Source organism: Neomonachus schauinslandi, chromosome 4 (assembly GCF_002201575.2).
Source record: "Neomonachus schauinslandi chromosome 4, ASM220157v2, whole genome shotgun sequence".
Classification (NCBI taxonomy): domain Eukaryota; kingdom Metazoa; phylum Chordata; class Mammalia; order Carnivora; family Phocidae; genus Neomonachus; species Neomonachus schauinslandi.
The window spans coordinates 159,407,582-159,422,932 of record NC_058406.1 but is presented as its reverse complement, the minus strand read 5'-3'; the positions used below and the strand labels follow the sequence as shown (position 1 = coordinate 159,422,932).

General features: G+C 36.1%; 1 protein-coding gene across 1 annotated transcript in view; it reads right to left on the bottom strand.

Annotated features, from left to right (window-relative positions):
- PKHD1L1 (PKHD1 like 1) overlaps positions 1 to 15,351 on the bottom strand; it is a 154,151-nt gene that overhangs the window by 116,118 nt on the left and 22,682 nt on the right. Inside the window, exons 10-18 of the mRNA XM_021688369.1 lie at positions 14,641 to 14,711; positions 13,339 to 13,449; positions 10,450 to 10,539; positions 8,297 to 8,565; positions 6,949 to 7,040; positions 3,917 to 4,076; positions 3,467 to 3,602; positions 2,538 to 2,681; positions 413 to 570 (exon numbers count right to left, since the gene is read on the bottom strand). Of these exons, the coding sequence (XP_021544044.1) occupies positions 413 to 570; positions 2,538 to 2,681; positions 3,467 to 3,602; positions 3,917 to 4,076; positions 6,949 to 7,040; positions 8,297 to 8,565; positions 10,450 to 10,539; positions 13,339 to 13,449; positions 14,641 to 14,711 (1,231 nt within the window). The remainder of the gene's footprint in view (positions 1 to 412; positions 571 to 2,537; positions 2,682 to 3,466; positions 3,603 to 3,916; positions 4,077 to 6,948; positions 7,041 to 8,296; positions 8,566 to 10,449; positions 10,540 to 13,338; positions 13,450 to 14,640; positions 14,712 to 15,351) is intronic.

The window sequence follows — 15,351 nt, the reverse complement described above, 5'->3', positions numbered from 1 at the left end:
ACATTCACAAGTTCTCCTGTAATTTCCACATCTACTTCTCTGGCAAAGCACAGATATAATGTTTAGAATTAAGGAGATAATATAAGATCTTTAATCATCAAACAAATATTAACTTAAACTCATTGTGCAGGTAGTTGTCAAAATCCAGTAACTCCCAAGCAAACATTCTTTCTCCAGGAACAGCCGCCCCCTACAAAGATATATTGGATCCTGTTGACACAGTTCTAAGAACTCCCTTCCAAACCCTCTATTTCCTCCCTTCTCTGCTCTTTATGGGTTGGCTCCAACCCACCATGCCAAGTGAAAGAGCATATTACCACTCCTTAAAGTATGGGAGTTTTGGGGGTTTTTTTAATAGAAAGGTGATGTTTAAATAGCTTTCTACTTAAGAAATTGTTAACAAAGAGCATACGTCAGCTTCTGATGACCATGCGGTCAGAGGCTTAGAAGTGATCCCATCCCAGTTCAGTGTGAATGTGTCCAAACTGGGTTTTCCTTTGATTTGTTCTGTAATATTCAGTGTGACATTGTCCCCTTCAAACACTTCATAACCAAGCAGATCAAAATCTCCTGCAATGAAGTACCAAACAGAATTTCAAGATGGTAATTAATAAAATACCAACTTATCCATAATAGACACTTAAAGTAAATAAAATTAGTTTTATTTAGTTGTATTATCACCAAAAAAAAAAGGATGAATGGGGAAGATGTGGATCTTTGAATTTGAGCAGATTTAACTGTAGCAGAAACAGCAAAACAGCAAATAAAGTGCTATTCATTTAAGGTTCAGTTTCCATGGCTTAAAAGAAAGGATTATGAGATAAACAGAAGGAGGTATTGGGACCATGAGGTAAAGATCAATGGGCAGGCAGTGGGATATTCCAAAAATTCTTTTAGTTTTGTTCCAGTACCATTATCGTAGTCTAAAGGGCTAGGCTGAGATATTGCTATTTTCTTTAAACATGAATACAGCACAAAGCTGAATTCCGGAAAGTAGTCCCAGGCCTATGTGGCCTGTTTATACAATCTCACTTTGAAAACAATAAGGGCTTGTCCTCAGATGTATCTCTGCTTTGGGAAGATGCTTTAACAGTGGAATCCCACTGACCTTCTCTGTTGGATAATGTCCTAGAATTTGCCCAGTTATGATTTTAGTACCATATTTCTTTTTTTTTTTTTTTATTTGACAGAGAGAGACACAGTGAGAGAGGGAACACAAGCAGGGGGAGTGGGAGAGGGAGAAGCAGGCTTCCCGCGGAGCTGGGAGCCCAATGCGGGGCTCAATCCCAGGACCCTGGGATCATGACCTGAGCCGAAGGCAGATGCTTAACGACTGAGCCACCCAGGCACCCCAGTACCATATTTCTTAAGGTTGCTGCTGAAGCCTTAAAATTTCTCTCTAAACTGTAGATATGTTTCTGGGAGAACACGGATAATCATATCTTCATTTATGCAGCATTCTGAAAATCTAACCTTTGGGAAATTTTTAAAACTTCAATTCATGTTAAATAAAATTCTTTGCCCTCCACTCAACAATCAAATTAACAATTGTATAAAATGAGACATAAACAATGAAGTAATATTTTACTTATATGAATTGGAAAATATTGATTGCCCAAAGTAAAAAAAAAAAAAAATACATATTGAGGGACCTATTTTTGAGCTAGATAGGCCAAATACTAAACTTGGTTGCAACACTTGGCTTTTAAGACCTAAAAATGTAAAACATTTTCAGGAAGTTAATAGCTATCACTTGAAAAGGAGAGTGGTCAAATAATTTTGGAAAATGCTGTATTAAACACAGGTGAAATGTTTTCTGTCAGTTTTTGTTTTGTATGTTTGTTTTCTCACTGTAGGACTCCTCGGGGATTTTTTAAAAAATTTTATTATGTTATGTTAATCACCATACATTACATCATTAGTTTTTGATGTAGTGTTCCATGATTCATTGTTGGCGTATAACACCCAGTGCTCCATTCAATATGTGCGTGCCCTCTTTAATACCCATCACCAGGCTAAGCCATCCCCCCATCTCTAGAATCCTCAGTTTGTTTTTCAGAGTCCATGGATACTAATATTAAGGAGCTCTGTCAATCTTCAAGAAGAAGAAGAAGCTGGAGTATGCAGCTTCCCATGTAGATGTGACCACAGAATCCTTTCATCAGGCAAGATCTGGCCAGACTAGTGTCTCCTGAGAAATACTGAGTACTTAAACTTTAGTTCCAGAATTCACACCTTCACTAATTTTTGCTAAATTAAAGTAGGCTATTATCCAGATAGGGCATCTGTAGTATACATAGTATATTTCCCATGCGCTGAAGTTGTACAATACTTAAAATACAATTCAAGTTTTAATTACAATAGAAAAAATTAACCATTTGATTTTTATTTCTCCTAAAATTAATCCAGGCTATGAATCCACTTCTTTTCCCCTGTCATTTTTATGGAGTTTTTACCTTTTTCAGTGGAGTTGTACAGGACACAAGTTTGTTTCTTAAAAAATCCTAACAGAAGTACAAAATGATATACATGCTTACCTCGAGTTGATATAAAAATTACCATGTAAACATAGCTTTGGGGGTTTTGTGTTCTTACTACTTGAACTGTATCTGGTTTTATAGACCAGAGGTCATTTAAAGCTGATTGCAGTATGAAGTCAGAAGCATCTCCAGGTAGCAAGACTTTTGGATTAAAAAAAAAAAAAAAAGTCAAATGATTAGAGACTTTAATTAAAAAAAAAGAGTTAAAATCTTTTTGCACTACCATAGCCAGCATTGATGTTTTATATTTGAATTTTTTAAGGCACCTATAGTCTGTATCATATGTTATCACTTAATGAAACTGTTTTGAAACTAATTCAAGTTCAATAATAATGACTACTTAATTGGATTTTGATCTCTTGAAGAGCAAGATTATATTTTATTTTTTTTATTCCCATAGTAGTAAGTACTGTGTTTGGAAAACAGTAAGTACCTATCAACATTTACTTATTGAAACAATTAATGGAAATAGCAAAAATTATATTTTCAGGTTTATTATAAAATATAGAGATGCAATGTCTTTGTTAACAGATAAATTAGTGTCTCATAGCTTTATCACTTAATTTGAAGAAGAAATTGGAAGAAATGTTTACTTCTCTGTAATGGTGAATTTAATTCTTACTATCTTAACTTACACCTGTGAGTCACAGATATATAAATTCTTTATGTGCACTTAAATATACACTTATCATGATCCTTATACAAGAAAATGATATCATATACCAGGAAGTTGTTTTTACTGATGCCATTTTTTATCCCTAGAAGTCTAAAGGTTTTTCTTCACAATATATTTTTAGCTTTTTTGTCTAGCATACTATTAAAATGATATTTTCCAGACAGTAGAATTTGACTAGAGCTTACATGAAAGTGACTCGTTTCATTTATAAATGAAGAGAAATAAAATCTCCTTTGTTATTTCAACTTACCAGTTTTTTCCATGTTATAGATTAATCTATATTGGTAGCGTGAACACGAATTAGCTTCCACGCACGGGCTGGTTACCGTGATCCTCTGAACTTCATTAGTTGCACTAGATGTTTCCCAGTTTTCCAATGTTATAACCTGTTTCCCAATTAAAAAAAACAAAACATAGCTTTACTGTATAGAAAAATACATTTTAAAAGCATGATAGTTAACCACTCAATGCCTCTTGATTGCTCTATTTTACTGTAAATGACAAAATATTTTAAAGTTTCACTCTTATCAAATAACAGCCTCTTGAGTTTTAATACGGTTTCTCCAAGCCACAAAGTCAATAATCTTCCATGACTACCTTGCCCCTAAACGGTATCTTCCCGAGTAAAATTAATAACCAAATAGAGCTCCTATCTTTGAACATATACTTTCTACGAAGCAGATCTATCATCATAGCAAACCTGCACTTCCTGGACAATTGTCGACTGGGATCTGATAACTTGTTCTTCATTCACTGCATCTTCTGTCTGCTGTTCTGTATAAACATTTCTATACTGGTACAGACCAACATCAACGAAGGCACTCAGCCTATACTCCTGCAGCAAGATTTCAAGGTAATATCTGGAAAATACGAATTTTTTCCCAATGAATAAAATTTCAACACTATATAAAACACTGGCCTATACAATGATTTATATTATAGTATCACTGATTTTATTTTATTTTATTTTATTTATTTTTATAGCATCCCTGATTTTAAATATTAAAGTTTCATAGTGGTTTGTTAAAATAAAATGAATTATGTAGGCTATCTATACTAGAGAGATAGAGTTGTCCCCATTCATGACTGATTCATTCAGTTTTGTCAGTAAATATTTATTGAAAGAGAGACTACCCCTTATCCTCATGGAGCTTAAAACAAAATTACATTTACATTGTAATGCAAACTCCCTGGCATAAAACACAGAGGGCATATGGAGTTTAAATACTTTAATATGTATAAGAAAACGACAGGCAGACTTGGATGTATCACATATTTTGTGTTGGAGTGGTTAAATGTATCAGGGATGGAAGTTTCTCTCTAGTTCGTTAAAGAATGGTTCCACTTATAACTTGGGAAATAAAACATGGTTTCAGGAAACTGTTACTGATTAGATTGATTATGGCCCTCCAACAAGCTGGATCATCCAACTGCCTATCCAGGATAAAGCATTCACTGACCAGCCAATACAGGTGATGAAAAGCTACTGAAAAGCCTTACCCACCTAAATCTCTATCAATGTCGCCACTGCTCCCATCTTTGGAGAGGTCAGCTGGGAGTTCCTCTAAATTGCCTCACATCATTCAACAGATACCCTCTTGTATGTGAAGAGTATGTATTCACAATTCATGAAAGCCTCTGAATGAGGGACATGTATCACCTCTCATCTTTCTAGGATGACGGGGCTCTGGGTCATCCCCCTCATAGAACTGATATTGGAGGATTACATCAGGCTCCTGGCTGCCCTGAGAACCTGTTTGCCAGCTCCGCCAAATCAATGTAGGCAACACTAAGAAGCAGACCTCAAAGAAGCATTAAATTCTGTATCCTTGATAGCAGTTTAAAAATATTCATTAGGTACTTTCTATGTACGAGACACTAAACTGAACACTTTGCAGATGTTATTATATTTAATATTCACAAAATCCTATAAAACCTATATTATTATTCTCTTTGTTCATATGAATGAACTAAGAGAGTTTTAAAGATTGAAAGGTTATTTAAAAATTAGTAACTGAGGTATGATTCAAAGTAGAACAGAGTGACCAAAAAGATATGCACTCAAAGATGGGGCTATATTATCTGAGTGGGATGAATTTGGCAAATGAGCTACCTGTGGAAAGGTCCCAGGGACCACTGTGTAATAAGGCAGCTAGAGTGGCCTCAATTTCAGAATCCACAGCCACCATTATAAGTGTCAGTGTATAAATTCCAAGCTACCTTGCAGGAGGACAGATATCAGACAGCAGATGTATTACGAGTCACTTTCATGTAAGCTCTGTGCTTCTGCCAAGCAGATAAACTGAACGCATTTTCCAAGGCCAAGGCAAAGCCTGAAGGTGTATTAACACTTAATAGCACTAGGGATTAATTAGGTACCCCACTTACCCTAGATTGGCCCGGTGATCCTGGTTTAAAAAGCAAATGTTTAAGTATATAAAGAAGTGATAGGAGGAGGCGGAGGAGAAAGAGAATGGGATGCTTTCCCCATGTCATTAGTACTAAGACTTCAGTGAGAACGTGGAGTATGATTGCTCTCAGGGACCTTTGATCCCAACCCTCTCTGTCTAGCTCCATCAGATCTTCATGGTGCTGTCTGTGTGCATAATCTTGATGTGTGGAAGGATGGCATGGTAGAACGAAAAACAAAACAAAAACCTCCTACCATCTAGAAGTGAAGTCTATTTCTTCACCCCTTGAATCTAGATTTGACCATTTGCTTTGGCCTAAAGGATATTAGCAAAGTGACACAAGCAGAGTCTTAAAAAGTATAAGTGCCATAGCAATTGCTCTCTTTACTGCTGGAACCCCATTCACCAATGTGACCAACCTGGGCTAGCCCCCTGGGAGGTGAGACCATGTGGAGTGGGACATCCCAAATATCTAAGATCCAATCATGCAAACTGAAGTTCCCGACATATGAGTAAGGCCATCCTAGGCCATCAATCACCAACTAAATTAGCCAGGACCAAAAGAACTGCCCAGCCAATCACAAAATTGGGTTGCTTTAAGCTACTAAATTTTGGGGAGTAGTTTCTTATGCAGCAAAACCTAACAGATACAAATGATAAATGGGAGATGATCTCACTGAATCTATTGACCTCTGTGAAACTTAGCTACTTTGAATATACCATGTCTCTAACCTCCCTGCTTTCTAGCAATCCTGAATGACTTTTTGAATGGGATTATCTGCTATTTGAATGTTAGTCTCATTTTCTCCCTGGTTTTGTCCTTTCAGCACAAAGTGATGTACTCCTTAAGGGCAGGTAGTATATTTTAATATTTTTTGTACTAAATTTCCTGGCTCAAGGTCTAAAATAAATCAATGAATATTAAATATATATTAGCTGTGGTACCAATGCATGTGGTTTTGTGATTTTTCTCGAGAAATATTCAAGAGCTCAGGTGCTTGAGCAGGGAAATTAGATGGCTAGATTGACAGAAAGGTCCTACTAGGACACTAAGAACAGGATTAAGTAAATTTCACAAATTTATAATTTCTGCAACAGGGGTAATTTAGATATCAAATTTCCCAGGCTGGCTGAATGCCAGTATTCTTGAAAATATAGACATCATATTTAACAAAATTATAAAGAATGATGAATTATAAATTAAGCCAATAAACTAATGTCACTTCTACCAATAAAGCAAATTAAAAATATTTTTAGATATAAACTTACAGTTTTTAAATACCACACAATAGTTTAATGAAAATAAAAAACAAAACCTTACTCTTTTCCTTTCTGAAGATGAATGTCATCTGATCTTTGTGTTGGACTGGAAAAATAACCATTGGCATTGGAAGAATGATATGCAATCCTCACCTTATCCCAAAAAGAAAGACAGGGAGAGAGAAAGAGAGAGAGAGGAGAACTTATTAATAGATCTTTTCAACCTTTATCTATTTTTCATTTATTATTTGTCAATCCTAGAACTTTTATAAATAGAAAAATATGAAACTACCATATTTTTCTCCTATGATCTATTATCCATGGTGAAATGAAGTTTTTAAAAATTATCAAAGCTCACTTCATACCTTCCATCCTTATCTAACATCAGCACCACTATACCATGAATACACACAAACTGTAGCTTTTCCACAATTAGAACTGTAATTAGAACTGCAATGGACGGGGCGCCTGGGTGGCTCAGTCGGTTAAGCATCTGCCTTCAGCTCAGGTCATGATCTCAGGGTCCTGGGATTGAGCCCCACATCGGGCTCCCTGCTCCGCGGGGAGTCTGCTTCTCCCTCTCCCTCTGCCTGCCACTCTGCCCACTTGTGCTCTCTCTCTGTCAAATAAATAAATAAAATCTTAAAAAAAAAAAAACTGCAGTGAAAAATAGAAAGATACATACCAGGAGGAAGGTTGTGATTGTTAAATAAAATATCCTTTTGCTCTGTGGAGAGCTTTTAGGGATTTAATCCAAATGAGGTCACTAAAAGTAGGTCTGAAAGATGCTACAGATCACTAAATGGGTCTGCATGCTAGAATGAGAAAACTCTGGGCTCCCCATCAGGAATGACTATATCATCCTTGGAGGAAACATGCCGAAAAGCTACAGTAAAATTAGAATTCATATATTACAGGCAGCAATTTAAACACTATTCAGTCATCAAAAACTGTGCTGTGAAAATTATTTAATAAAATGTGGAAATACTAATATGTGACCAAAATGACTATGAAATTGGATGTATGATCTTATTTATATAAAAGCAAAAAAGACACAAAAAGAAATGACAGACTTCAATCACATAGTCACATAATAGTGAAATAGATCTAGTAGAATAGTGAACTATTTTTACTCTTTCCCAAATTTCCTATGTATGGTTATAATTCTTCCATCATTAAAATAATCTTTAAAGGAAATATATATTTTTTCCTTCTTAGAGAAAATGTAAATACAGGAAAGCATTTTTTTTTAGGCCACGGGTTTTCTATGGTGACTTTATAGTTCCCATTACACATGTTAAAAAAGACCAAGAACCCAACCGTGTGAAAATATATCTCATAAATGAGATACATATCAAAGTTGTCATATTGCTTTTATAATATTAAATAACATTCCGTAGCTTCCTTACCTTATCTTTTGGATGTCCAGTTTGGCTGAAATAAATAGCATAACGGTCATCACCTTTGATGTAGAATCTATAAACGTCAGAGTCTGGAGCCACCAAAAATCCACTAAAGCGTGCAACAAACGTGTCTTGCTCCATGGGCCAAATATAGGAAGTCGAATCTACCCATCTGGCCCCCATGTACCCTGGCGTTTTTTCATTGTATTCAAGTATCTCTTCAAGATGCACTGGCCGACTATTATTCCATACCTCAAGCTTTAGGCCTCTCCCACCTGAATGTAACAAAATAAAAAAATATTCTCATCAGAATTTTGATGCGTTGTCTCAATGGCCCTCTATTTGGGTGGTGGTTATAGATATTCTATTGCTATTCACGTTTTTAGAGCATGCTTGTAAACAAAACAATTACACATACCCATACATGTACCTGTACCTATAGGATAGAGTGCTGTTAAGAGAGCCTACAACTTATTTATTATTAATGCATATATTTGTACCTCAGATTCTACATATGTAAAATGGGAGTAATATTATTATTTGCATGGTTGCAATGGGGATTGGATATTACTAAGTGCTTTACTTTAGATAATATGATAACTATTACCCCTGATATGACTGATGCTGCTTTATATAGTTAAATCTCAAAACTTCATGATTCAGGCCATTTGATTTCAAAACCTTTGCCTGATTACTCTCTCTAACAAAAGTTACCCAATTGATGGTTTGCAACTAATCAAAGAATGGACAGTGTTGGCTTTAGGATTTTTGTCAGTATTTGTTGTTCTTCTTCTTTTTAACATTACTTCTGCTCTATGATTTCATCTCTTTCTTAGACAGAATCAGAGAGACTATTCTCATTAACGTGAACCTACACTTGCCAACATAAATTCTGATTAAGTTTTTTCCCGATCTTCAGGGAGCCATCTCACTTTTTTTTTTTTTTCTTCCCTAAACTACAGCAATCAGACTGGTGTCTTCTTCCAGCAGCCTTAAGCTAGTCTGGAATGGTTGGATCTAGGAAATGATGGCTCCTCCTCTTCAGCTGAGTTTGTTTGGAGAAAAGCTTGAACACCTCAAACTTCAGCAGCAGCGGTGTTCTCTGATGAATACAACTTTCATTAAAGTTACCAACTGTGGTTATCAAAATACTCTCCTAAACTGGGCATTTTTTTTCTAATGTCATTCAAAACAAGGAAACTTAAGAGGTTGAGAAACATAATTTACTTGGCTTCAAATACCAACCAGTAGTACAATCATAAACCAATTTCAGGGTGTGCACAAGATATGCGATACACACCCTCAAAACCATGCAAAGCCTCTCAGTGAGTGGTATCACTGCAGATGTCAAGCTCTTACTGTGGGCTACAGGCCAAAGTCTGGAAAGAATTCTGAGTTCTATTTCTCTCATCCCCTGTTATCACTCTTAAAACATTCTAGAAAAGTAAGGATTTAACCTCTGCCATTTATTTTTTAACCACAAAAAGGCATTTATAAAATGTCCATGTAGCCTGCACCAACATTCAGTAATCTCATTTAATCTGAAATAAAGTCCCCATCAAACTCATTCAATAGAGATGTGCTGTTTTCAGTAGGGTGTTTCAAGAATTCAGGCTGAATTTATTTCCATGCTGAAGTTTTGAGGCAGTTAACACAAACATGCCCTGATCCAGAAAGTGTAAGGAGAAAAACTAGGATGAAATTTATTATAATTCTCATTACAAATTCTAAAAAGTTCAAATATTTTTTGTTACTAATTGTTATGGGCTGAATGTTCGTATCCCCTCCAAAACTCAGATGTTGAAACCTAACGCCCAATGTGACATTATTAGCAGGTGGGGCCCTTGGGAGGTGCTTAGGTCATGAGAGGTCACGAGAGCCCTCATTCATGAGGGCTTATAAAAGAGGCTCCACCAAGCTCTCTAGCCCCAAAAAGGTGCCGATCTATGAGGGAGAAAGTTCTCACCAAACACCCAATCTGCTGGTATCGTGATCTGGGACTTCCCGGGCTCCAGAACTGTAAGATATACGTGTTTGTTGTTTATAAGATACCCAGTCTGTGGTGTTCTGTTTCAGCAGCCTGAATGAACTAAAAAACTAATGGAATATGTCTTCTTATGTAAATGTAGAGATGGCAATTCTCTCTTCTGGCAACTTACCTGGATAGACAGTTCTGAGAACTTCAGGCTTAGGGGGTGTCTTGCAGCATATGCTGTTTTCTGTGACATTCAAAATATCACAGGCTTGACCTAGAGAGAAGCAAGGTGCAGAGCTATTACTACAGAGCTCCAGAATGCAGATCACAATTAGCTTATCTGGAAGTACTTTCTGATGAAAACCAAGTTGCACAAGCAAGAAGCAAAGCCAGGGCTCTTCATTTCCTTTATATGTTCTCCACAAAGATTATCACTCCTTAATTGCCATACTTTTACACGGCAACGTTTTCCTGGCAACACATCACAAGTCTGAGTTAGGAAATTTTGTGATTTCTGAGAAACAAAATAAAAAACTTGACAGAACTATGTCACTGTAAAAGATTTCACTTCTGAGTCCAGAGTGAAGCCGTATATTCTGTTCCCCACAGAAAAGTTGCTGAATAAATCCATGATGTTCAGAATTTGCAAAAGCAGATGATCACAGCCCTCTTAAAATAAAATAAATAAATACATAAGATGGTGGTTTAGTCCAAGGTACAAGTTCATTTAGTACAAGTTCATTGTAGTCAAATGAAAACAATAGAGATAATAATGCATAAATGGTATTTTCAGAGGCAGACTGAACCAAAACTGAACCAATTAAAAAATGGGCAAATGAGTAGACATTTTTCCAAAGAAGACAGATGGCCAACAGACATGTGAAAAGATGTTAAACATCACTGATCAGCAATAAATACAAATCAAAACTACAATGAGATACCACCTCAGACCTGTCAGAATGGCTAAAATCAACAACACAAGAAACAACAGGTGTTGGTAGGGACGTGCAGAAAGGGGAACCTTCTTACGCTGTTGGTAGGAATGCAAACTGGTACATCCACTGTGGAAGACAGTATGGAGGTTCCTCAAAAAGTTGAAAATAGAATTATCCTATTATCCAGCAACTACGCTATTAGGTATTTACCCAAAGAAAACAAAAATACTAATTCAAAGGGATACATGCACCCCAATGTTTATCCCCACAGCATTATTAACAATAGCCAAATTGTGTGAAGAGCCCAAGTGTCCGTCAAGTGATGAATGGATAAAGAAGATCTAGTATATATAAAGCCACAAAAAAGAATGAAATCTTGCCATTTGTGATGACATGGATGGAGCTAGAGAGTATTATGCTATGCAAAGTAAGTCAGTCAGAGAAAGAAAAATACCATATGATTTCACTCATATGTGGAATTTAAGAAACAAATGAGCAGGGCGCCTGGGTGGCTCAGTTGGTTAAGCAACTGCCTTCGGCTCAGGTCATGATCCTGGAGTCCCAGGATCGAGTCCCGCATCGGGCTCCCTGCTCAGCAGGGAGTCTGCTTCTCCCTCTGACCCTCCACCCTCTCATGCTCTCTCTCTATCATTCTCTCTTTCTCAATAAATAAATAAAAATCTTTAAAAAAGAAACAAATGAGCAAAGGGGGGAGAAAAAGAGAGAGGCAAACCTAGAAACAGACTCTTACCTACAGAAAACAAACTGATGGTTACCAGAGGGGAGGTGGGGGGACATGTTAAATAAGTGATGGGATAAGGAGTGCACTTGTTGTGATGAGCACTGGGTGTTGCACGGAAGTGCTGAATCGTTACACTGTATACCTGTAGCTAATATGACACCGTATATACTGTGTATTAACTAACTGGAGTTTAAATAAAAACTTGGAAGAAAAAATAAAATACACCCAGTTTATTATATGTAATTATACTCCAATAAATTAGTTAGAATTTAAAATTTTAAAAAAACCTTAAAAAAGTCATGTAATTTTAAAAAAGAAATTACTGAGGATTCAAAATCTCAAACCTTGTCACATTGATGGCAATGAAAAATAAAAAATTAACATGTCATATTTGCATATCAACTGTATCACAATATCATAAAACACAGTATATAAATTAAAGATATTTTGTGCCCGATTTTAATACTTGAAAACATTTATATTTAAAATTTCAGAAAACATATATGATATTTAAAAATCTTATTGCCTAGGTTTTAATATTTATGCAGGTGACCAGCAAGGATTCACAGGGATAAGAAAGATATTGTATAAATGTTAGATGAGGCTACTTTACATTAATTTCTTCTCTTGAAATCACATTTTGGCAGGCTGATGGGCAGATTCCTTAAAAGTAGAAAGCACCTAAGCAGAGGGATGTATCAGAAAAAGTATGTGTCCAGTTGCATGGCCAGACACGTAGTCGTTTGCTCAAGGTAGGGAAGGCCATTATGACTGAGTGGGAAGATCTCCACTATCATATTCATCCTCCATCTCCTTTTTGAGCTGCACAGCTCCCTACCTTGAACAGACCTAAACTAGATACATAAAAACGATGCATAACCAGAGAATCAAGCTCTATTCACATTTGTAAAAATATAACACATCAATTAATGTTCTTTCCAAGGCCAATATCATCAGTAATTCCTGATGATGTCCAGATAAGTCACAATAAATGAAAAGGGGATGAGAAGAGTATCCCCAAATACTTTTAATTTTCTCATAACTAATGAACCCATTGAGAATTAACAACAGTTCAAGAAGGGCATTCAAAAGTTTGTTAAATAAAGGGTATGTGTGTCTCAAAGTGTGGTGAGAATTTGTGGAAGGTAGCCATGTTGCTACCATAAAATGTCTTTTGATGATGACCTAAGAGCCCAAGTCGTGGTCATGTAAGGCCCTCCCTGGAAGGTCCCAGTGGGAAAAGTATCACACCCCGGAACCAAATGCCCAGGTGAAAATACGCAGCTTTAAATTTAAGACATTAATTGAAAAAGGACTATTATTCTTCTTACAAATTATTAAATAAAAGCCAGGACTTGTTCTTATAATGTAATATATTAGAAGTCATAAACAATACCTCCAACAAGAACCCTGACAAGGGAATCTGTCTGATCAAAGAACTGTCCACTTATCGTTAGCACGGTGCCACCTTGAATGCTTCCTTGTGAAGGGGAAATCATAGTGACCTCTGGAGAGAGGGAGGAGAAGCACATTAAAGAAAATGTCCTGAATATTACACATCAACACAAAAGCTTGATTTTTATAAATTTTCCATATTACCTCGCCTTAACACATAGCACAGCATAGGTAGTGGACTGACCAAATGAATGAATTGGGTGTTTCAATTTTGTCCTGCAAAGAGGACAGTTAGCATGGCTTTCACAGAGCCCTACATCTCATGGGGACCAGGTTTCAGTGGTGACTGCTACTAAAGAGACACTGGTAATGGAGGACGCAGGAATTAAGGAAAATCTGGGCTGAGGATAGATGTTTGATTCCAAAAGAAAACACAGGAAGGCAGGAGAACAGCCTCTTCTCCCCTATGCTCTTAAAGAATAAATCTTTCTTCTATTTCTAAGTCAACATCTTATACTTTTCTCATATAGTAATACATTAACTATGACTGTAAGTCTTCTGGTTTCATATATAAAAGTTCCAGGTACATTAGTAAAATAGCCCAGTGCATGATATATGGTAGATTCTTATTCAAATTTATTCTTATAAGTTCTATCTATCAAAGTTCTATGTATTTTTACATACGAGTTTCACATTAAATAGAAAAAGCAGGATATATCATATTTGATTAATTCCAAGACACTTTTTTTCACATTTGAACATCTTTGAAATCTGAATGTGCCACTCCTGACCTAGAATGAAGTGTAATTCTTCCAGGAGGATTTGTGTTTGCTTCCCACACTCTCCTAAGAGTCTATCAACCTTAGATCTCTGTAAGTTAAAATAAATAATAATCTGCTTGAGTATTCTTTTGGACCACACTGAGACCATAAATCTGAGAGAGTCCTGCCTGGTTTGTAGTTTAAATTGACAGTGGAGATTTTTTTTTCCCCCTCCCTTGACCAACAGCCCAAGTGGAGACATGCAAGTTACCCTTCTGTCTCTTTTAGAGTGATGAGCTGGTTTCTCAATCAACCTTATATTAAAAATATAGTTTTCTGGGTCCTAGCTTAATGTCAGAGCTTCCTATTAGACTCCCCATCTTGGGTGTTTTTCCTTTCCTAGCAGTACATAAAATAATGTAGTATGCCTTAAGTCCTTATTATCATTGATTTGATGAAATGAAGTACACACATCTCTCTGTCTCTCTCATTCTTTCTCTCTGTCACACACGCACACACACACACACACAGTGTGCACATACCTGCATATGTTTGAAACATTGAAATTTTATTTAGAGAAGAAACAAAATATGCCATTTTTTGTGGGAAACTCCTGTGTAAAAAAAAAAAAAGGTAAAAATCCTTACTTTAAAACTGAACTTTATTTTAGGAAAAATTATTTTTTTAGTGATATAAATCATGTCATAATTTGCAAAGGAGCTGGACAGAACATTTTGGGGAGATAAAAATGTTCTACATCTTGATACAGTTACTGATTACACAAATATACAAGTACACAAATACTCAAACATTCCTTGGTCAGACCTTACTGAACTGCACACTTAAATTACACACATTTTATTTTATGCAAATTATACCTCAATAAAGAATTCATATTAACAGAAAAAAACATGAAGTCTTCATGAAGGCTTTTGTGTTAACCACCCTCCTCTCTCCTGTCTTATAACCCATTTAGCATCAGAATAACTAACATGACTGAACACCTATCAGATATCATGCTAAAGTTTTTAAGCTTTTAACCTAAGATTTTTTTAAGCTTTTAATTTATTATGCCATTTTATCCTACATTAACCCCATGAGGTAGGTTCAGCTCAGAGAATCTATTTATCTTACTCAAGATCACAAAGGGAGTAAGTAGCAGAAACAGAATTTGAAGCCTGGCAGTTTGAGTCCTGAGCCCTGGCTCCTCACCTGTGTCCTATACAGTTTTCTCCTGTCACTAATCCTTGTAA